This window comes from Molothrus aeneus, chromosome 1 (genome assembly GCF_037042795.1).
Source record: "Molothrus aeneus isolate 106 chromosome 1, BPBGC_Maene_1.0, whole genome shotgun sequence".
NCBI lineage: Eukaryota > Metazoa > Chordata > Aves > Passeriformes > Icteridae > Molothrus > Molothrus aeneus.
The window spans coordinates 141,567,763-141,590,703 of NC_089646.1; the positions used below are offsets into that span (position 1 = coordinate 141,567,763).

Genomic DNA, 22,941 nt, shown 5'->3' on the forward strand with positions numbered 1-22,941 from the left:
TTTGTTTCACAGGTGTCATGCAGCTGATGGGTCTGCTGGCGAAGCTGAGGGTCACAGCCAGGGCAGAAAGTCTTTAAACGAAACAGAGTCAAATAATCAGGGAAGTTTGGAGCTGTTTGCAAGATCTACTGAGCTGGTTGCTCACCCTGTCAAAAGAAGCCACCATCTGGGACAGCAGCATACTGCCAGCAGCTGCCATGGCCAGCAAGAGAAAGTCCACAACTCCCTGTATGGTGCGAACCTCTGAAGTCGTGGAGCAGGAGGGTGCCGAGGGCGCAGAGACTCCTAAAGACAAGGGGAGTGGGGGAACACAGCAGGACTCCAAAAACACCTGGCCTTCAGAAAACTCAGTCAAAGACTGCGAGGTGGTGGAGGCGAAGCCCGCGGGTGAAAATCAGTCTAAGAAACCCCAGGGTGGTTATGAGTGTAAGTACTGCCCTTACTCGACACAAAACCTAAATGAATTTACAGAGCACGTTGACACTCAGCATCCAAATGTCATTCTCAACCCCCTGTATGTCTGTGCTGAATGCAACTTCACAACCAAAAAATACGATTCTTTATCTGACCACAACACAAAATACCACCCGGGAGAGACTAACTTTAAACTGAAGTTAATTAAACGCAATAATCAGACTGTCCTAGAGCAGTCTATCGAGGCTGCCACTAACGATGTCACTGTCACAAGCAGTGGGCTGGAGAACCCAGAGTGTGACGATTCACTTCATGGGGCAATCAGTGCAAATAAAGCACCAGTGATGAAGCTGGGAAAGCCTAAAGGGGAAGCCAAGAAGGGATCTAAAAAGCCAGAGGAGGGAGTTACAGAAAACCACGTGGATGGTGCTCTGCCCCGCATCATCACTGAAGCCACTGAAGCGATTGCCTGTATAAATGGAGACCTCCTCCATGATGTGTTAGCCCATGTAATGCCCTCTGTACAGCTGCCACCAAATATCAACCTTGTCCCCAAGGTCCCGGTCCCTCTGAACAGTACCAAATACAACTCTGCACTGGACACTAACGCAACCATGATCAACTCCTTTAATAAGTTTCCTTACCCAACGCAAGCAGAGCTGTCGTGGTTGACAGCAGCATCGAAACATCCCGAAGAACAAATCCGAATCTGGTTTGCTACGCAGCGCTTGAAGCATGGTATAAGTTGGTCTCCTGAAGAAGTGGAGGAAGCAAGGAAGAAGATGTTCAATGGTACTATCCAGGCAGTTCCCCAGACCATCACCGTCCTGCCAGCTCCTTTGGCAACTGCAAAAATGCCACAGCCCATCATCCAGACAGCTTTGCCTTGTCAGATCCTGGGCCAGACTGGCCTGGTTTTGACTCCTGTGTCAAATGGTTCAACTGTTTCCTGTTCACCAATTACCCTTGCTGTTGCCCCAAACCAGGGCCAAAAGAGGACAATACAGACCTTATCAAGTGCCCCAGAGGCCAAGCGTCCTCACGTAGTCCAGGTGCCTGAGATTCCTGCCAAGGTGACTGCTGTTCCTGTGACCCCAGCCAGTGAGAGGAAAAAGACCAAGGAGCAGATAGCAGAGCTGAAGGCCAGTTTCATGGCAAGCCAGTTTCCTGATGATGCAGAAGTCTACCGGCTTATAGAGGCAACTGGTCTTTCCAGGAGCGAGATCAAAAAGTGGTTCAGCGACCACAGGTACAGAAGTCAGAGGGGCATTGTGCAAATTCCTGGTGATGCTTTAGGGAAAGATCAAATAGCACCTTCAGCTGGTCGACATGGCCGGTCATTTCACCCATACACAGATCTTACTCCCCAGAGATTCAAAGAGAAAACTCAAGAGCAGCTTAGGGCCCTTGAGGAGAGTTTCCTAAAATGCTCCTTTCCTACCCAGGGAGAATTGGACAGGCTTCGAGTGGAGACTAAGCTGAGTAGGAGGGAGATAGATTCATGGTTCTCTGAACGGAGAAAGATAAGGGACAGCATGGAGCAAGCTGTCCTGGACTCGATGGGATCATACAGAAAAATTAAGGATCAAGGAACTCCCAATGGTGCAATAAGCCAGGCAGAACTTCTGACAGGCTCTCAGCTCCCTGGTGCTTTATCTGGGTCCTCCACCACACTGAAGAAAACACAAGAGCAAATTCATCTGTTGAAAAGCACATTTGCAAGGACCCAGTGGCCGTCACCCCAGGAGTATGACCAGCTGGCATCTCAGACTGGGCTCACAAGAACTGAAATAGTTCGCTGGTTCAAGGAAAACCGATCTTCACTGAGAACTGGGTCACTTAAATGGATTGACCAGTACCAGCAGCAGTGTGCTGGTGATGGTCATAACAAGCAAAGCCAGAAAAAGACCTCAAAACACATTGAGAGTCCAAAGAATGGTAATGAGGTGTCTCGGCAGCATTACCAGGAGCATAAAAAACTGAATGAAGAGAATGGGGGGAAACCAGTGGTGAGAGCAAAAAGAGACTGTGAGCCACTGAAGGACTCTTTGTTGGGGAATCAGGCAGAGGGGGTGGACAGGCTGGAGTGCAGCAACAGCCACGATGGTCACGGCAGTGAGGAGAACCAGGAGCCAGCAGAGGTGAACTGGGTGGAGGTGACAGTGGGCGAGGACGACGCTGCCTCGGACTGTACGGACAGCTGGAGCCAAACAGCCCCCACAGAGGGCCACACAGAGCTGCCAGACTTGGACTCTGAAAGTATATCTGGAGGCAATTCCCACGTATAGACAGGTAATGCTGAGGGTGCCCTGGTTCTCTGAGCCTGCCTTTGGCAGGGTGTGCTTCCAGCATTCTGTAGCCCTTCAGTGTAAATCCCTGGAGCCCATCCCTGCTGGATGCTTTGTGCCTGCTGGATGCCTGAACAAAAGGGAACCCATTCTGTTTGTAAATTAAAGCCAACTGCATGATAGAGGAGGGGTTAGTGCCATTTGCCTTGGTTTTTGTCTCCTTGTGGATCAAGTCCTGGGTAAGGGAGGTTTTCATAATTTTTTTTTTTGCAATAAGTGATTAAACCTTAAAACTTTCTGTCTTTAAACAACCTATATGTACTTTACATAAAACATGCTGGGTGAACCACACGAAGAAATAGTAAGTAATACTAGCTGATAATATCCCCTTTGCTGAGAGATCACTGACTAGAGGCTGTGCCTGTTTTTGCATCTCAGGTCCTTCCTTTGCAGCATCCTGCCATGTTGAAAACAAAAGGTCACTGGGGGAAGGGCCTAGGACACAGATGCCTCTTTATGCAAAAGCGAGCAAAAAAAAAAAAAAAAGTGGGACTGAAGTGGCTCATGCAAATGTGTTTTCTTCCTCTTGCAAGTGAGAATTCTTTTCAGTCTAGCTTTGTTCTGCTTGCTCTCACTTGAGGCTTAGGAAATGCCCCAGACTAAGCTGTGTGGGTGTTTAGCAGCTCTTCTTCACAGGATCTTGAATTTAAAAGCAAGCTGCAGGGCCTGGCTTTAAGGGGGGTGGGGGGTTATATGATCTTTCTCAGTGCAAAAGGACTTGATATTTGGAGAGCTGAAACCTGTTTCTGATCACAACTGCACAGGTGTAAATCTGGAACAAGCACTGTCAGTAATTCTTGCATGTTGAATCGAGTTCACTGGAACCTGTAACATTTTGTGCTCAGTATTCCTGAATCTGGAGTTTCCTTAAACCACAACTTTAGAGCTTATCCTACAGAAAACTCAGCATCCTGCATTAAAAACCGTAGTGAGAGAACACCTGTTTGAGAAAATTGGTGATTTTCTGGCATCTAATAAGTAAAATATACTTTAGCATTTCTTTAAAAATTAAAAAAAAAATAGCCAGGACTGATAGAAGTGCCTCCACACTTGTATTTAAGACTTCTTCTATTATACATACCAGTACTTGGATTGAACCACCTGTTGCAGAGGTGCAGTTTTTGGCAGTGAGCCCTGCTGGCTAGCACTCCACTTTCTCCATGTGCAGTACTTGTCCCAAAGCCTCCTGGACATTCTCTGAGTTGAGAAAAAAACCAACCCTGAAGTGGTATTATTTTTGAATTCTTTTAGCTAATCTTGAGAAATGTTATGACAGCACCTTTATAACAAAATCTTACAGACTCAGACTGCATTGCAAGGCACTGTCTTCCATTACTCTTGGAAAAGTTGGTAATTAGGGATGTGAGGAGCAGGTGTTACCTGTGTGTCAAAGGCAGGGATTAAAGGAAGAAGGATGTGGGAACATCAGCCAGAGGCACACTGGGGTGCCACTGTTGTGCAGCCACATAAGAAGGGAGAGCCAGGATCTGATCTGCCTTTTAAAGTCAAATGTGTGAGGAATAAATGCATTGTGGGATTCTTTTTCGCTGGGTTGTTATTCCAGAACATTTCCCCCTTCCAGCTACACATATTGATTCCAAGGAGAGGGAGCAGATCAGGGGCTCAGAGGGGCAGTGGAGAAGAAGGCAGGAGCAGGGGGAGCTGCCTGAAACCCCTGTTCCTTACAAACCTCTTGTATTAGGAAACCAAGATCGGCACCAGCTCCTTGCAGCAGCCTGGGTTTGGTGCCTGGGTTTTTGTGCTTGTGAGCAGTGTCAGGTGTGGAGTGACCCTCCTGCCTCTGTGCAGGTGTTGGCCATAAAGCTTCAGGGCTCTGGAGATGCTCAACTGTTACCAGAGAGGAATTTTTATAAGAACTTTGATCTCAGTTCAGCGGTTGCTGAGTGATCATTTTCATGAGGAGCTTTCAGGTGGTTCTGTGTAAAATACCTGCTGAGAAAAGGTGCACTGGAGCAGGACTTCTGCTGCAAGGAGTGTGCAGTAATGGTCAGAGGGCCTTTTTGTCCTCTGCTCCTTGCCAGTTTCTCAGTGTGCTGGTCTGGGGACCTAAAAAAGTCTTCTTAATTTTCCTATATTCTGCCTGTAAGTCTCAGCTGAGGAATGCAAGTGCTGCTCTGTGGTGCACACATGGAGGCATTGCCACAGTCATTGTGACACAAAATTTGGAATCTTGATATCCCAATCTGATGGGACTCAGGGAATAATCTCAACTACTTTTTCTAAGTTTTCATTGGACAGCCAATCTTAGAAATTTTCAGCTAAAACTTTGTTGTTAAATTAACAAGGTGTTATCCCAAGTGACATCCAGGGTATGACTCAAAAGCAGAGACTTTTGTATGACCTGACAAGGAACTTGTTTCTGTCAGTTGTCATAAAAGCTGGATTTTTCCTAACATGCTCCTCAGGTACCACATGTAAGAGGTGGACTGGAGAGCTGACAAGGGATTCCTCTTGTCTCTCACACAGCCACACTTGCTGGGTGAGTCTCTCACTGCTGAGCCACACACCAGGCAGGAGCTGCTCCTTGCATATTCCTGGTGTTGCTGTTTTGCCAGCTTGATCTACATAGTCTAAAATGAATGGTTTTTGATGATTGACCTCCATACCCTGCTCGACTGAATTTGTGTGTGGCTTTTGTAAAACCTCAGTTCTTCCAGACCATCTCAGTCACTCTTCTCCAGTGTGTAGCTTTAGGAGATTTTGGAACTATGAGAGAGCATTTGTGTCATAGCCTCCACAGACCTTGTGCCTTAAAAAAAACGAGTTTTTCCCAAACTGATCCATGTTTGGTAGATTCTTCTGCTGCTGCAGCTAGAGGGAATTTCACAAAGGACTGGGCCTCTGTGAGAGCAGGATTCATGCCAGGCTCTGCAATGCCATCCCAGGACTAAGGAGAGGCTCTGTTACTAAGTCTGTATCTGAAGCTGTTGGCAAAATTGGATTTATTCCATGGAGCAGGTCAGTTTTCTTGAACAGTGAGGCTGGGAGACCTGTCCCCATAGGGTACCAGGCCTTCCAGATGCTGAGTGGCTGCTGTAGGGTGCACTAAAGCCCTCTCTGGAAGTGTCCTGAGACTGTCATGAAGCTTTGTGTCCCTCCTGTAGTGAGGCCCAGCTGCTCTGTCAAGAGAGAGCTGTAGCTCCCTTTCCATCAGCAGAGAGGTTCTTGCCTTCCCACAGCACAGGTCAGAACTGGGTCCCTTGTCCTCCTCCTGTGCACAAACTGACAAACAGGAACTGGTTCTGAATTAAACACAGCAAACTACAGCTCAGACAGGAGAGCAGGACCAGAGGGTGCCAGTTCTGCTGGCTTTCTTTGGTGTTGTCTCCCTCTGGGGTTTTCCCAAGACCAGAGCTTTTGTTTTTTCTCAGAATGATCTGGTTTTTTCCCCCATCACCACCTTTCCACAGTAAACTGTCTCTTTTTGGAGTTATTTCATGACCTCCTTTTTTAAGCATGAACCCTGCAAGATGTAGGCACCAAAGTCTGTGGCTCATGGTGGGAACATGAACACCCCAGATCTTGCAGGCTGTGACCACTGCTCTGTGGAGATTTGCCAGAGTCAAACCACGTGTGAAGGTTGCACTGTAGGAAAAAAAAAAAAAAGAAAGCCTGAAGGCAATCATCCATTGCATGTGCTGAATGCATGAGAGTGAGCATCAGAGCTGGTCTGGGTCCTCCTGGCATCTCCAGCCCCCTCTGCAGTGCTGCAGGAGCTCACATGACCTGCTTGCCAGGGACCCAGTGCATTCCTTAGTGTCCAAAACCACCAGTAGTGAACATCACTGGGTTTCTCACTTTCTGCCCAAGTTCTCACTTTTCTTGAGACTTAGGGTTTCATTTAGAAAGCTCTCAGTAGTGTCTGCCACTGGTGCTGGGCTCCAAGTCAGCATCCTGAAGTACCTCAGCAAGGGATTGACTAGTGCAGTATTCAGGTCATCCTGAAACTTTTGAGGTTTTTGCAGAATTCAGGTCACCCTAAAACTTCTCAGGGAATGAGGCTGAAGTAGGGAGGACACGCTTTTTCCCCTGAAATGAGTGAGGTGCATTAGAGACTCAAGCTCTAATACAATGAAGGATTTCAGAAGGAGAAGCAAAACCCAGTGCAGCAATTAAAATTCTCCAGTGAGTCAGGATGAACAGGGGCCTGTGTGGGAAGGTCTCAAGGGTGGGGGGAGGACTTTTCCCCTTGATGTTGGTGCAAGCCTGTGGCCTTTCCCTGGGCTTGACTGCATTGCAGATGCCAGATAGAGAGAGCCCACTGCTTTTGTGGGCAATAACAGAGCAGGCAGCAACATCCCTGAGAGGTGTGAAATAAGGGGTCGGCTCAGGTTTCAGTGAACACTGCTGCAGGGTGGCTGAAGAGGATGTTTGCACTTCTTGCACTTTCACACCTCAGTGTGGAAAAACTGAGCATAATCCCTGTCATAGAGCCCTTGCTTTTTGCTGGGAGCTGGGGATAGGTGTGAATTGGTGCCTGTTTGAAGGCTGGGTTTTGAGGGGTCATTTCTTAATCCCTGGTCCAATTGTGCAGCCTTTATGATGGTGCAGGAGTGACAGCAGAACCAGGAAGCTGCTTTGCAGAGCACAGGCACATCCAACTTTTTCCGTTGTCTTTTAGTTTGTATCATTTTCTAAAATCATGTGAAATAGGAAGTATTACAAGGGGATTTACTGGGGGAGAAAGACCTGAAGTCTTCTTGGTTTTAGCACTGTCTGTCCTGTGGTTGCAAAGTGGCTGCCCCAAACACGTGCAGGCATCATTTTGAGTCAGTGTGAGAATCTGCCTGAGCCAAGGCTGGACCATATATCCCTGTTGGAAGTCTACAGGGGGTTGTTAGCTGGGTGTTACATGTAGCAAAAATGCAGCACCCTACCAGATGAGGCTGTGATAAGGATAGGCCTCAGGGTGCAGTTAACACAAAACAGTGTTACCGCGTGTGCAGGGATGTAAACCAGGTCTCAGCATAGTTAACAGCTCAAACAGTTCATAGTGCCTTAAAAAATAATATGCTGCTGTTGTAATTTTTGCAGGGGTACTTCTCAGCTGCACTGTCCTGATGTTGAAGGAGAAATGCTCTCTGAAAATAGAAGACAACTCTATTTTCCTGCCTGGGTGAGAGAGTGTGCTGTGACTCCAAGTCTCAAACCGCGCTTGTGGAGGCACAGTGGGAAGAAATATTCTCATGGAGCATCACCATGGAATTGTTGATAGTGCCAAAGTCCTACTACTGCATTACAAAAGAGAAGAAAGAAAGAGGAAAGGGTCCTTGTACATAGTTTTCTCTTAGTTTCTCTCCCACCCACTTTCCTGCCCTGCCTCTTCCTCTACTGGAACAGATTTGTACAACATAAAAATTTTGTTAATTTTTTTAATAGGTGCAAGTTATTCTTGCATATAATGCAATTGAGAAATTTGGGGGTTGGTTGGGGGGAGGGAAGTGTCTTTTGTGGAGGAGGGAGATTTTTTTTTTCCTGAAGTGTTTTAAGAAAGAGTTGCAATCTTTTGGAGTTGTCTTGGTGCAGATCAACACCTGAGCCCAGATCCCCACTCCAGTTTACATTTCAGACCAGTTAAACATGTTCTGGAGCAGTGGGGTTTGTTTTTTTGTTTTTTTCTCTTGTTGTTTTGACTTTTTTGTTTTGTTCTATGGCCACCTGCTACTGATTGAAATATTTAAATCTCTGCTTTTCCATGCTCCTACAAGGCAAGTCTTCTCCATCTCCTGTACTTCACTTTTCACCAGCCAGCCCCAGCTGTGGGTCTCTGAAGATTTGGCTAGAATGCCTTTTTTTGGTCGTTGGTTTGGTTTTGGGGTTTTTTTAGCACTTTTTGTTTAAACATGCATTACAACTCCCAGAGGGGTTGGAATGAGGAAATGAAGATGCTTCATAATCCAAATTTATTTGTGTTTCTTTGGCTGGTACAGTGATGGACACCATAACCAGCAGCTGCCCTCCAGCTTTAGACGTTGTAGCGCACAACAGAAGTTTCTTATTAACCCTTGCCACTAAATTTTTAGATCACTCTTAGGTTCCTGAGTGCACTTTTTTTCAAATACTGCTAATTTGGATTTGTGTGGGGATGTCTGTCTGTGCATGTGTGAGGAGGGAGCAGAGGGGAGCAGGAGCCTGGGTGCAAGAGCTGCCCAGTGAGTTCCTCTGAGGAGCTGGGGTTGGAGAACTTGCCCACCTTTCAGTGTGCTGCACAAACAGGATGTAGGGAGTTTGAATAAATCCAACTTTTCTAACTTGTTGCTCATTTGTTGTAACTCAATAAAACAAAGGCTAAAAATTTTGGAAACTTTTTTCTCAACTCTTTTGTTTTACTCTAAAATAAATAAAACCCAAGAAAACCAAACCCCACCCGACCTCAGCCCAAACTTTGTGCACAGGAGTTTGATGTCTTTAGAGCTTCAATGAGGGTTTTACTGGTTTTGCAGAATGTGGCAAATACTAACTGTATTAAAGTGAACTCCATGAATACTAATGTTGATTCCCCCCTGTCAGTGAGCTGTTTCCTGCAGGAAGGATGCAGACAGTGCCTGGGAACGAGCCTTTGGGGAACACCTTTTATTTTGATTGCGGATTCACAAACTGAACGAATGAATGAAACCAGCCCTGTGATTCACCCATATGGAGTTATTTTTATTAATCAGCACAACATATAACTGTAGAGGGAGGTTTGCAGTGGGTGGCAACAAGTGAATTCCCTTGCAGTAAAGGTGTCTGGTTCCTTGCTGAAGAGGAGTGACTGGATGGGGCAGCACTTTGTTTGCTGCATTTGTGTGCAAAAGGTGGGGAAGTGACAGCAGCAGCTCCCTGGGCAGAGGCTGCCAGACAGGGAGCATGCACATGTCCCATCACACACAGCTCAGGTGCTCATCTGCAGGGTGGGGGCAGATGCCTGTGCAGTCATGGATGCACAGAGCAGGTGACCAAAAAGAAAATGCATCTGGAGATGCTTGTCCAGAACTCCAAAGCTGTAACTGAAACTAATTGCCACTTCTCTTTCTACTGCTTGTATGAAAGGATGGTAATAATTTAATTGCCCTTGTGAAGTTTTTAACAGCCACTTGATGGCTTAGTCTTGCAGTTTGCATCTCTCCTGTCTGACATGAGCTATACATCTGTGTGTTTGGAGCACTGACCTACTTAACTAGCAGTGCTCCTGGGGAGCTTAGGAAGAACAAGACCCACCTGGGTTTTTCTGTATTTGTGCATCCCAGATACAGTGGATTAGGGCACAGGACTGGGGCTCTCGGAGATCTCTGCAATTCGAATGAAACAATGGCAGTGGCCCTGCAGTCTCTCATCACACAGATAATACATCTGAGGCTGTCCCCAGCAAGCAGGCTGACACATCTTGGCCAGGGTGGCAGCCTGGTGGCACTGAGGGGCTCTGTGCAGGCAGGTCATGGTGTGGTACCAAACCTTCAGAGCCCACAGAGCCAAGCCTGGGACCCCTTTAGGCTGAGCTTGAAGCAGCCCAGGTGCCCCAGAGGCTGCCTGAGTGTGGCTGGCAGAGCTGGGCAGTGGCAGCAGGCTTTGTGTTTAATTAACACAGCACAGTGACTGCGTTTCTAGGAGAGTGCCAGAGCAAGGGACAAAGGGGACATTGTTTGTGCACGGCAGCCATTGGGGACAGGGCCCTGGGGTTTCACTGCACACCATGAAAACGCTGCTGACACCGAGTTTCCACCTTAATTCCTTCCTCCCACAGCCCTGCAGCCCCAGAGCTGCTGCAGGAGCACGGCCAGCAGGGCCTGTCCTGGCAGAGCCCTGCAGCGAGGGGCCAGCTCAGGACAGCCTTTCCAGCCTTTCCAGCCTTTCCAGCCTTTGCCCCAGCAGCAGCAGTCCCTGGGGCTCAGGTGTTGATTGATGCCTCCCACAAGGCATTGTAACCTAAGTGTTGAAGTTTCTAATCAGAAGAAATCTAGTTAAACACAAAATAAAAATAAATCAGATTTTTAAACTTGTACAAGATTAAAATGTGGCTTGTAGAAAAATCTGTCACTAGGAAGTCAGTAACGCCTTGAATTTGGTGGCCTCTACTTTTTAAATTTTGTCTGATTTTTACTGACAAGGATTTTCATTCTTCTGCTTGGTCCATAAGATGCTGGGAAGCTCTGTACTGGTGTTAGAGATCTGGGGGCTCCCAGTACATCATAACACCCAATTTAGACATGTCAAAAGCCTTATTAAATGTGAACAGTGAGAGAGCACTCAGACAACACAGAAGGGCATCACAGAATGGTTTGGATCACAAGGAACATGTAAAGATCATCTCATTCATCACCACTGCACTGGGCAGGAACATCTTTCAATAGATCAGGTGGCTCAAAGCCCCATTTAACCAAGCCTTGGGAACTTCTGGGGCAGCAACTTAAGCAACCATAAACTCCCTGCAGTCCAAATTATTCAGTTCAGTTTTCTCAAATACTATTTTTTTAAGGAAGAAAAATAAAAAAAGCTCTTCACTTTTCAATCACAATTGTGCAGTAGCATCATTTCTTACCTCAAATCTCCAATTCTGACCTTTGGGAATTTCATTTAAAGTGTCACTCTGAAATTCAGCCAGTGATTGGGGCAAGAAACCTGCACCTGCAGGGTGAAACTCAGCAGTTGCAGGGATCATTCTAGGAAGAAGGAGTGTCCCAGCACCATGTGGACTAGTAAAAACTGGAAGGAAAGTGCTGGGTTATACAAGAAATCTGAGTGATTATGAGCATAATGATAATTATGTGATGATAACCTAGAGAAATACACAGGTAAAATGGCAACCAAGATAAGTAATATTTATGCATTATATTTGCCATCAGCAGAAATTTAACCACTTAAACATTCTTCATCTTGTAACCCTCAGATATTCTTAGGCAGCAAAAAGATGCATCCTGAAATCTTACCAGTTTACAGAAGGAGGAAAAGAATAAATTTCAGAAGCACACAAGACAACATTGTAGGAAGTTCATTTGACATCTTGTTAGCAAGGAGAGAGCACACCAACAATGGAAAGGAACTTTTTTACTGTCTGCTGGGTAAAAAGAGAAACCTGAGCAGGAAATCTTCTGCTAGACTAATGGAAAGCAGCTATGAATGGGGCCTAACTCCAAAAATATTCATAATACAGCAGGAAAAGTGAATGCATTCAGTGAAAGCAAGAGAATGTCAGCTACACAGTGAAGGAATGGAAAAGCAGCATAAAAAGCACCAGGCAGGGTTTCTGGGGTGTTATGCAGTTGAATTATCCCAATCAGATTATTGCAAGCTCTGGCTAGGACAGAGGTAAGAGCTGAGTGACCGGGTAAATGTCAGAGCAAATCACACAACATGCCCTGAGCACAGCAAGCAAAAGCAGAGGGGTCTTTGGTTTTCTTATTTCCCTCCAACTGATGCACCAAAATGGTAGTTACAATTATATTAAAATTTTCATCATTTACATGTACCTAACACATCCAGCAAGCTGGCTCAGGCACAGTAAATGGGACATCTTTGTAGTTTCCTCAGTACACAAACTCACCCTTACCTTCCTCTTTTTAAAAAATCTTTTTTAAAAGTCTGGATCATCCCAGTGCAATATATTGTGTCAAATTTAGTGTGCAGCAATTTTACTCTAAAAAATAATTAATTTTGCAAACATCTATAAGACAGCTAAAGGAATAAAAGCATTAACCCAAGTTTATGGACAGAGAAACTGATATGTATGCAGGTATTCATAAGACTGCTGAATAAATGTGTTAAAGGTAAGAGCTGAGTTCAGCTTGGCCTAGTCTTGGCTTCCCAACAAGGAAGCTTCATTTTATATTGGTATCAAGTCATTGCTCTTTCATTGGCATTTCTGAGCCTTTCACTCTACAAGGGGCAAAGGCACAAGGGCAGAAATGAGCAGCCTGGGACTGGGGAGTTTCAGAGACCCTCATCCCACACAGTCCTGCCAGGACATGGGTTTTCTCCTGCCCAGGCCTCCAGGTAAAGCTTTCACCTTCCTGCCTTAATTCCTTCCACCTTTAAGTCTCTTCCTGAACGTCCTCCATCCATCTTCCTTTCCCAGGGACCCGTTTTGGGCAGTGTTGTGGTTTAACCCCAGCTGGCACCTCTGCCCTACACAGCTGCTCACTGACTCCCCCTCAGCTGGATGGGGAGGAGAATTGGGAGGGTAAAAGTGGGAAAACTCGTGGGTTGAGATAAAGCCAGTTTAATAGGTAAAGATAAAGCCATGTACACAAGCACTGTAAACAAGGAATTCATTAACATCCCATGGCAGGCAGGTGTTCAGCCTTCTCCAGGAGAACAGGGCCCCACCACGTGTAACAGTGACTTGGGAAAACAAACACCATTGCTCTGGCCATCCCACTCCTCCTTCCTTCTTCCCCAGCTGTTATTGCTGAGGATGACCAGTGGTTTGGGATATTACAGAATCACAGAATAGTTTGAGCTGGAAGGGACCTTGCCATATTCAACTGAATAAAGCACAAATCCAAAACACTACCCCAAACCAGCTACTGTAAAGAAAATTAACTCTACCACAACCAAAACCAGCACCCCAGGGGGAGGTGCCAGGTGCTCCCCCCAGCCTAGGTAACATTTCTGGCCATCTGCAGCTGCTGTTTTATTCCCACACAGAGGGAATTTCCCTTTCCATTACAGCAGGAGGTCACAGCATGCCAACTTTATAAACACATCAGCACCTGCAATTGAACCCCTCATGGTTTAAGGAGTGTTGTTATCTCCTCAGACCAAGAAGCTTGGAACCATTCAGCCTCTTTGGCCTCCCTGAACCCCTCACACCAAATCCTTAATACCAAAAGGCATTCTGCCACACAGTGGCACATAACATGTATGTGTACCTGTATGTTCCAATTTGACATACTTTGCTTTTTAAGTCCTCCCATAACCCCAGCAGTCCCGGTCATCTCTGTGCCAGGGCAGGAATTTAAATCAGCACTATTTTTGATTGATTGGTATATTTATTCATTATTGTTTGTGACACATTTGGAGACAGCCACTGCACATGCTAAGAGCAAGGGGACACCACTGGAGCATCTGCAACAGAAACAGGATGCCAGAGGTTTTGGCACTGTCAGCCCCATTGTAGAGAGGGTGAGTAGGAATACCCCAGGTTGAGAAGCACAGCTCCAAACCTCTCCTCCAGCCCAGACTGAGCTATCACCATACTTTAACCACAACTGAGCCAACAGCCGGCAAAGAGCACTTGGGTTGGGGTGAGGGTCCAGAGGTTTGACCCAGCATGGCCCAGGTGAAGAGCCCAGAGCCAGGAGTGCAAGCCTAGACCTACCCCTGCATCTGATGGCTGGCATGCTCTAAGGCTCCCGTATTAGGGATTTAAACAAAAGGAATTTTAATCTTTTTTTTTTTTCTTTTTAATGCCAGCATTTGAATAGGGAGGGGGAATGGAAATTTTAACACAAAGCACAAAAACTGAAGGTCATGGAAAGGCAAGGAAGACATTGCCTCCATTAATATTGAAAGGAAGACCAACCCTGCTGTATCAGAGTAAAAAAATGAATACTTCTTTTGATTGGGAAGAAAGTTTCTCCATGCCTGGTTGCAGTGCAGCATTGCACATCGGAGACTGCTGAGGCTGAGAGCAAGGAGAATTAATTACTTTGCTTTTTGAAGCATGGACTGCTCTGCTCTGCTGTGCCAGCTTCAAGAATGATAAGCACTTATCCAAAGAGTGCAGTTTTGTCCTCCAGCGTGGGAGTTTTGCCCATCTAAATCACAGGAGGCTGCTGAGGCTTTGTTTTGTTTTCTTCATACTTGGCCTGCACTTGAACCTGGACATCACCATTCTCTTTTCAGACTCACATTGAGCAGTTTTGTGCCATCCCAGGAAGGGACACTGGACTGAGCACTGGGCTGGCCACAAAGTGCCCTGGTGTCACTGTGCTCAGCCCTGTCCCAGAGTGGGGCTGCTGCCACCCTGGCACAGCACAGCCCCAGGGCCCAGACAAGGCTTTGCCAAACATGAACTTATCTCCAGATCGCCTCCTGTCAGAGGATTCTGCTTTTGTAGAATCACAGCACATGCTGAGCTGGAAGGGACCCATCAGGATCATTGAGTCCAATTCCTGGCCCTGCATGGGATACCCAAGAATCACACCCTGTGCCTGAGTTTCAAGGGCATTTCAACATCTAAACAAAAGTGAGATACACCTCTCTCTGAGGGAGCAAGGGTGGCACTGAACAATGTCTTCAGCACTTTGACCTCAACTAGGCAGCAGCAGAATAGGCTTATTGATAATGTGCGTGGCCTTTTGGCCTATTTTGGTGAGTCTCTTATACCTCCCACTCCTACTTATTCATTTAGAAGGTGATTTTTTTTTTTTATACAAGTGACTTGGGAACAGAAGTCATATAGGTTGATGAAAATTTCCTGCTTTACTTACAAATAACTTCCAGGTGGCCCTTAGCAGGAGAGAAATGGTTTTGCTCAGTAAAAGCACAACCCATTAATTCAGGGCATCTGCAGATGCTGCTGCACTGACCTTCATCAGGCAAAATTACAGTGTTCAAATTTTCACTGTAGTGTTGACACCCCTTCTGAAAAGGAGCAGTTCCCACCTCTCCCAAAGCCACTGCTTGTGGCCACCTGCAACTTCAGCTTGCCAGAGTCATGACTCCCAGTGCTCCTCCTCAACCCAGCTTTTTGGCAAAAGCTGTTGATTTACCTAAGCAGTTGCAAAAGAACCTCAGGACACAGGCATGGGGCAGTTTTTAAATGAAGAGCTCCTGCTGGCCTGTTTTAAACAGACTCTTCCAGCAATATTCAGTAAAGTTCATCCCAGTTGTCTTTAGAGCCAAAACTGGTATCTCCTCTGCATCCTGCACACTGAAGTTCTTAACTCATCTTCACAGCCACAGCATTAATAATTTTTTAAAATAATCCAATATGCCAAACATAAGACTACATAAAAAAGCTACTTGGAGCTTATCAGGTTTTATCACCCATTTCTTGATGCCAGCTAGAACTGCCTGATTTCCATGCCTGGCACAACTTGTATTAATTTGATACTACTGAAACACAGTCACCAGCACCTAAGCAAGTCAAGGATCAGGATATGACATTTCAATCATATTCTCCCTGAATTATCTTATGCAGGTAACCATTTCTTAATTGACACCCATGCTTGTTCAACACTAGATCAGTCCTTCAAATATGACCCCAGGCTAAGAGCTTCTTAAACCCATCACCATTCAGGTTGCAAGACAGATGTACAAGGGTAGGGAAAACATAGTTATGCCCAAATGGTCTCTGTTGTAACTGCTATTCAAAAAGAGGGAGTGCAGGTCTAAGGCACCAATATAATTTTTATTTGAAGTCCCTTCCCACCCTTATTCCCCAGCTCTTTACCAGGGCTGCAGTGCCAGTCAGTGGCTGTTTTTCTGGCAAACACATAGCAAAGCCTGACACACAGTGGAATACTCAGAAAAAAATGCAAGTCTACAAAATTGCTCTTGTTTATTGGCTTTGCAATTGCTCCCTGCCCAGAAGCACCTAAGAGCAAGCTCACCTGTTGGCATATACTCAAAGCTTGCAATTTTAAGATACTACTCTGAAAGGGAAAAAGATTAAATTTTCATAATTCAGAGAGTGAGTGATTTGGCCCATAGATTATTTTCACCTCAGATCAAAGAAAAGCAAAGCAGTGATACAGCAAGGTACATATCCAGTGTAAATGATCTTGGCAGTGACAACAGTGCTGAGTTACAGAACACCAAATGTGAGGGAGATGCCATGTGCTGTGCTGCCCCTCCCCTGGCTGCTGGGGACACACAGCCCTGCCCCAGTGTCCCACACCCTGCTGCCCAACTGGCACTGCCAGGGCAGGGTGTGCCACCAAATCCCCTGAGAGCGAGCAGGAACGAGCCCTTCCCCATGCATTAAAAACCAGCTCACCCCATGGAGAGCGACTGAATTCCCTCTGGCTTTGCAGCCATGAGGGCATTAGGACTAAACTACTCTGAGACAGCCCTCCCCAGGGTCAGAGTGCTGCCTTCATGGTCACAGAGGAACAATCAATCACTTTCCTGCTTCCTACTCTTTTCCCTGGATTCCTCCTGCTTTCCCTCCCCTTCTGCACCATGCCCATGCATCCTCTTCAGCAGGGATTTTCCTCTAAACAATGCAGCCAGGGGTCATGATTAATCAGTTTTCCATACTCCATTTCCCTGCTCATTGTCCCACCACTTGTTAGGAACCTTATCTTTATTAGCTGGTCGTATCATGACTTGATAACACGTTAACAGAAACTCCTTCCTCAGCGGGGTTTCCTTGTGGCTTCAGAGGGCAGCTCTGTGGAAAGAGCCACCCCACTAGAGGCAGCCTTGGAAGTCTCTGATCTCATTCAAGATGCACAAGGGGACACAGAAAGGCCTAGCAGAACTCTGAGGAACTGGCAAGAGCAGATTTAGAAGACAAAGACTTTCTATAGGGGGGCAGACACATTAGCTTGTGTTGTTTGTATTAAATTATACAGTAAATATTTGGGCCTGATAAGCTGTGCTCTAACAGCAGCTACAGAGCTGAGATCCTTCAGCACAGAAACTGCATCCAGCTAAAACATCCCCCTGCCCACTTAGCTACTTAACCAGATAATACTGCCCTAGGGCCTGTTGCCTGCTTTCAAGAAATTAGACTGATACAGTTCCTAGAGATTTACCAGACCTTCAAGGGGCAGTATCACCACACCTACACCTCCAATACAGGATTTTCTCCTCTAATTCTACTACCACCTTGCCCAGGAAGGTTAAATGACATCAACTTATATCAATGGCTCTTACTATTTTCTTTTTTTCTTGAAAGATTCATTACACAGAGGAATTTGCTATTTGAAAATGACAGAATAATGGGTGCAAGGTGGGGGAAATGCTTTCTTAGAGATGAGACAAGTAATTTCTAAATGGGTGGATCTGTGAACCCCACGAATCCATCTCTTGTGAAGGCAATGGTTCATCCAAGGACCTACAGCCTGGTGAGACCTGTGTCCCTCTTACTTACACCTGACCAGTGTCAGACAGTCCAGGAGAGAAGCAAGCAGAGCTCACTATTTGGGTAATCATAGCCTCCCTTGTGTTTGGGAAGAGTGACATGTCTGCAGTGACACAGCAATGACTGCACACTCCCCTCTGCTCCCAAAACAGTCCATGCACATCCCCATGGGGTGGCTCTGAAGTACAGAAACAAAGAGAAGGTTTGGAGAAAGCACTAGATGCTCAGTTACAACACCTAGAAAAAGACTGGGTAAGACAGCACAAAAACTCTTCCTCTGAAGCAGCAACTCCAAAAACTCAAGTGGCATTTAAGGACAAGAATTCTTGAGTTAAACTAGTTACATTCATCAGATCATCTGAGAGAACAAGTAGCTGATAGCTGGAAAACAGAGATGGATGTAAGCAAGGGAAGGGGTATTAGACTGGTTATCACCTAAAGGGGTGAAAAAATAGAGATTGGTAATTTCCTGCCTGCATGACAGCAGAAGAGGCAAGAAAGATTATAAATTGCTATAAACCCAGTATTGCTACTGGGCACTTGAAATACATGATTTCAAGTAGCAAGGCTCAACTTCTGAAAATGGTTTGGAGCACTTTATATATGATGGCAGTCACAGCAGGCAATGGGTGAAGATCCCTGTTACAGGCTGCCCAGGCTCTCTAAACTCTCTCTAACTCTTGTCTGCCTCTGCAAAATGCAGGCAGTGGGTGTGGGTCCAGTGCAGTAGAGCTGAGAATATCCCTCCTCCTGTGCTATTGTGAAACATTAAAATTGGCCCTAATGCTTTGAATGCAGTTTCATATGAAAAAGAAGGAATGTAGATTTAAATGAAATAATACTGGTCTAACTAAAACATACAGGAAAACAAAAAATCAGGTTGTAACTATGCCAGTGAGAGCTACAGACATGCTAGGAAGCTTTCACCATGAATGCAGAAACTGCCCAGAAGCTCCAGGTTCTTAAACCCCTTCAGGTACTCCCTGCTCAGGGAGCAAAAGAGATAGAAACCCACTGACCCAATGGTTCAAGTGAGGCCTTTTTTCCAACATACAAGTCTCATCTCAGACAAGAGCCTTTTATTTTTTTTTTTTTTAATTTTGTTGCAGTGAAAAGCCACCACCACCATAACAGTTCTGGGAACAAAGGCTGCAGAAATGTTTTGCCCCAATCAAAAAAGCAGGCTCTGATTTCAGCTTTTAAGGGTTGACTTGAACTTTAAAAGAAAATCCATTATACTTCCTAAGATAACTGAAATGTCATTTTAGAAATAAAAACCTGAAACATTTCATTCTCATCAGTATCACCCAAATAAAATACACTCATGTTGCAACCCCACCTCCCCCCTCCACAATTGCTTTGCAATCCTGTTCCAGTGAGGCCTGTACATGTTGCAGGCACACACAGGTCTGATCTCCAGATAAGAACCTCCCTGCTGCACACACCAAGGCTTTGCCCCTTTATTTTCACATTAGGAGCCTTCCCTTCCACAGCCTTCAGGAACAGCAGTTTTCATCTCAAGAGGCTTCCCTGACATACCCTGGGAAAGGCTGTACCCAAGAGGTGCCAAACCAGAGCCTCCTCAAAATGATATGGCCATTTCCTCATCCTTGTCTGTCCTATTCCCTCCTGGGTTGCACAGCCCCACCAGTTAAGGAAAGTCAAATAAATCAAGCTTACTGCAGGCTCACACCTGCCACTCTTCCCCTTCCTCTTGGCCCCCATGGATGTTTTTGGCACACTGAGGTGTGCTGGTCTCCCTGGGGAGCCCCTGCCCTGGCTGTGCTCATCTTGGACTACCAAAGCCAAAGCAGATGTTGATACAGCTAGAGAGGAATTGTCCCTGGGAATGAGCAAGGGCTGCACTTCAGTTTGAATATTGCTAAGACAGAGCTGTAGAGTAGAAAAAACCCCAAATATTGCTGTGCTGGATGAATCAAAGCACTTCTAATTACAGCAGAGGCTTGAACTTTCATAAAACTTTTGCACTCCTGCTTGTAGATCCCAACCAGGTTCTTCTAAGAACATCAATCCCTAAAGATGTAGTCTGGTTTCTGAATTTACACCACACAAAGGCCAAAAGAAAAATAAAAGCTCTTTATGCCATAAGTTGCATAAAGCTTTGGGGTCTTCAGGCTTCTTGAAGCTGCCTCAGAATCTTTGCCTTCCTTTTCCAACATTAATTGGATTTTGATCTTACATACCTTGGGGAAGAAAAGCAAGACAGCACAGAAAACATGACAAGATTAACTTTCCTAGACATTTATACATTCAAAACCCCAAACCCTCTAGCAGCTGAGCTTTGAATCAGATTTTAAGAAAATTATTCGGTATGTAAAAGCTCCAGAGTGAAAATACCAAAACATTAACATTAGTTAAAGTTAACTCCTTAGCTTAAACCCCTAAAACAAGTAAGGCCAATGCCCAAGGCACACACGTGCCATTTCCTCTTTGCAGTTGCTTAAATTCTTATAGCAGTAAGCACAGGCAGTTCAGAGGCAATGGACAACTGCTTAAAAAGACAGGTAAGGGGTGTAATAGGCACATGATCAAGGCTCCCTTCCAGCCAAAGGCACATCCCTGAGACCAGCTGGGGGTACCAATAAATACTGAGCAGTGTCTCCCTTTGCCCTCCTCCTTCTGTGGGGTTAAGGATGCAGTAGAGGAGGACAGAGACAGGTGTTGCTTTTCTTTGCAGTCTGAATGGAGACTGCCACTTTCTGAGCCCATATGGCAGATAAAAAAGCACTTTGAAAAACATTCTTTGATCAATGAATACAATCCCTAATTAATGTTTTCTCTCCCATTTTCAAGTCCAGTTAAAAACACAACTTCTCAGCAACTTTAGATCCCTTCCTGACTGATTAAAAATATTTTTTCACCTGAAAAACAGTACCTTAGGCTTCTTTATCTCATTCATACACCAACACCACACCACTTTCCCAAAAATTAAAAAGAGGCCACCATGTGACCCAAATTGCATTTCTCCATCAGAGTAGCTGTTCCCCTCAGCCTGGGGCTATGAGCACCCCTGCAGCAGCAGCAGGAGCTGAAGCAGTTTGGATTGCACTGCTCCAAGACCCTCTGTTCCACAGGAACCACACTGTCCAGGAGGGGCACTCCATGGGCTGCAGGAGGAGGCAGCAGCCCTGCAGCCCAACCCTTCACGTGCCCTCTCCACACCCCAGGGCCAGGGGAGCTCTCACAGCACCAGCACTGAGCACAGCCAGGGCAGTCAGTCTTAAGGAAGACAAGTGCTTAAAAAAGCCTTTCCAGATGGAGCAGGTGAGGGAGCTCTGATTTTAAAAGAGACTGAGGGGTCTGTTAGGGTTAACTACAAACTAGCCTGGGTTCATTGGGGAGGGCAAACTGGTACACCAACTTGAAACCAAAGGGAAACAAACTGCAAAGAAACTTCCTCCATTTAACTCAATGCCACAAGGTGACCTGAACTCTGTAGTGTGAAGAGGCCAAGCAGCTTGACAGGCCCAAGGGTTGGCACAGGCATCTTCACACCTGTGGGGGCAAAGACAAGTCAATGAAACCAATAATAGACAGATCCACCTGCTGTCCTTTAATCCACACCCAGTCCAAGGACTAAATACACACATCCTCTCAAGAAATACTTCTAAAAATTCAGATGCAAGAGGACAACTTCAGTGGTTTTGATGTTGAACATTACCCCCAGTGGCCATGACCCTCATCACAAAGGGCTAGGATTAGTCTGGCAGTCAGAGAAACGTGTCCTTAAAATCTGATTTGATTCTAATGGCATTTTGGAAGTGCTTTGCTCTTTGGAGAAGGAGCAAAATTTTAAAAAAATGAAGCACCAGAATTAGGGTTTCATCATCACTTTCCCCCTCCCCCCAGGCCCAACATCACCAAGATTCTGCACAGGCCTTGCCAGCATACCACAGCTACAGCTCCTTCATGCACTTGTGCTCCCAAGGAGTGTAATCACTCCTGGATCCTGTTCCAGATGATGAAAGGGTGAGCCATGGCTGCAAATGGAATTCCTTTCATCACCTGAACAGTGTGCTTGAAAAACACAAGCAGCTGAAGTGTTCTCATCTTTTCAATTCTAGAGAACAGTACATCATCACCTTTTAGATGTAAGTACTTCTGCTTAATATGCACATATTACAGTATTTAGCTTAATTAATCAAATCATGACAACAGACTCAATTCTGAACTTCACACTGTTACTATCAACATGGCAAAATAAGTATCTAGGGATGCTTAGAACAAGAAAATCCATTTACTAGTGCAGGCAATAGCAATTCTAAGAACATCTTTACCAAAATTAGTGCTCTGTCATACTATACAAGTACAGATGGATCCATCATCCTAAGTCTAGCACAGAACAAGGAAGAGTAGGAATCATCTTAATTTATGGATGCAGAACAGGATAACAAAGCCATTACAAAGTGACTTGTTGTATAAGGAGCTTCAAACTGTAAACTGGAGTGTATCTCTCCAGCTCACAACCTGAAGCACCAAGGCAAAGCAATCTTCCTCCCTGGTAAGGTACACAGCAATACATAAACACAGAAAGAATCTCATGTTGCAGTGCAAACAACATGTTCCCCTGAAAATGAAAGGCTCTCAGTTTTCCTAGTGCAACCATTGAATGACAACAGGTAATTTCTTATTAAGTCACTGGAACACCACATCACTGATCTGTGCTGAGAGAGGAGCTGTTGCCAAGATGAAGTGACAGGAATGACACATGAAACATTTGATTTCATATTCTTGGCTCTTCTGCTGACTCTTTATGCAGCTGGAGCAAAATCAAAAGGCACACACTTGTCATGCTCTTCTACTTAGTATGGACCCAGCCTGTCCAGTACAAGGAGCACAACTAATTCTTACAGTCCTTTATGTACCAAGTCCATAATTTTCTTTGAAGCCACTATGGTAACAAACAGGAAAAGTGCAGTCAGATGAACGCTGAGGGCTGAAGAGTCAGAGGATGCCCAATGTGTCCATCACCAAATCAGCTACAGTAAGAGCCTCAAAAGGAGTTTTGGCAGCTGTGCACATCAGTCTGGACAGAGAGGGTACTGCAGAATTCCAAGCTTACCTCTGGAAAAGTAAGTGATCTGTATCAGTCCCACAAAGTTTGAGGGTATGTAGAAGGATGCT

The 22,941-nt window shown here is 45.5% G+C and overlaps 1 protein-coding gene across 8 annotated transcripts in view; it reads left to right on the plus strand.

Annotated features, from left to right (window-relative positions):
* The window catches only part of ZHX2 (zinc fingers and homeoboxes 2), a 74,600-nt gene extending 65,513 nt beyond the window's left edge, over positions 1-9,087 (plus strand). For all 8 annotated transcript variants that reach the window (XM_066566008.1, XM_066566022.1, XM_066566030.1 and 5 more), the window contains 2 exons: positions 13-2,706; positions 7,818-9,087. In XM_066566008.1, the coding sequence (XP_066422105.1) occupies positions 198-2,702 (2,505 nt within the window). In that variant the 5' untranslated portion in view covers positions 13-197 and the 3' untranslated portion in view covers positions 2,703-2,706; positions 7,818-9,087. The remainder of the gene's footprint in view (positions 1-12; positions 2,707-7,817) is intronic.
* Positions 9,088-22,941: the final 13,854 nt, after the last annotated feature.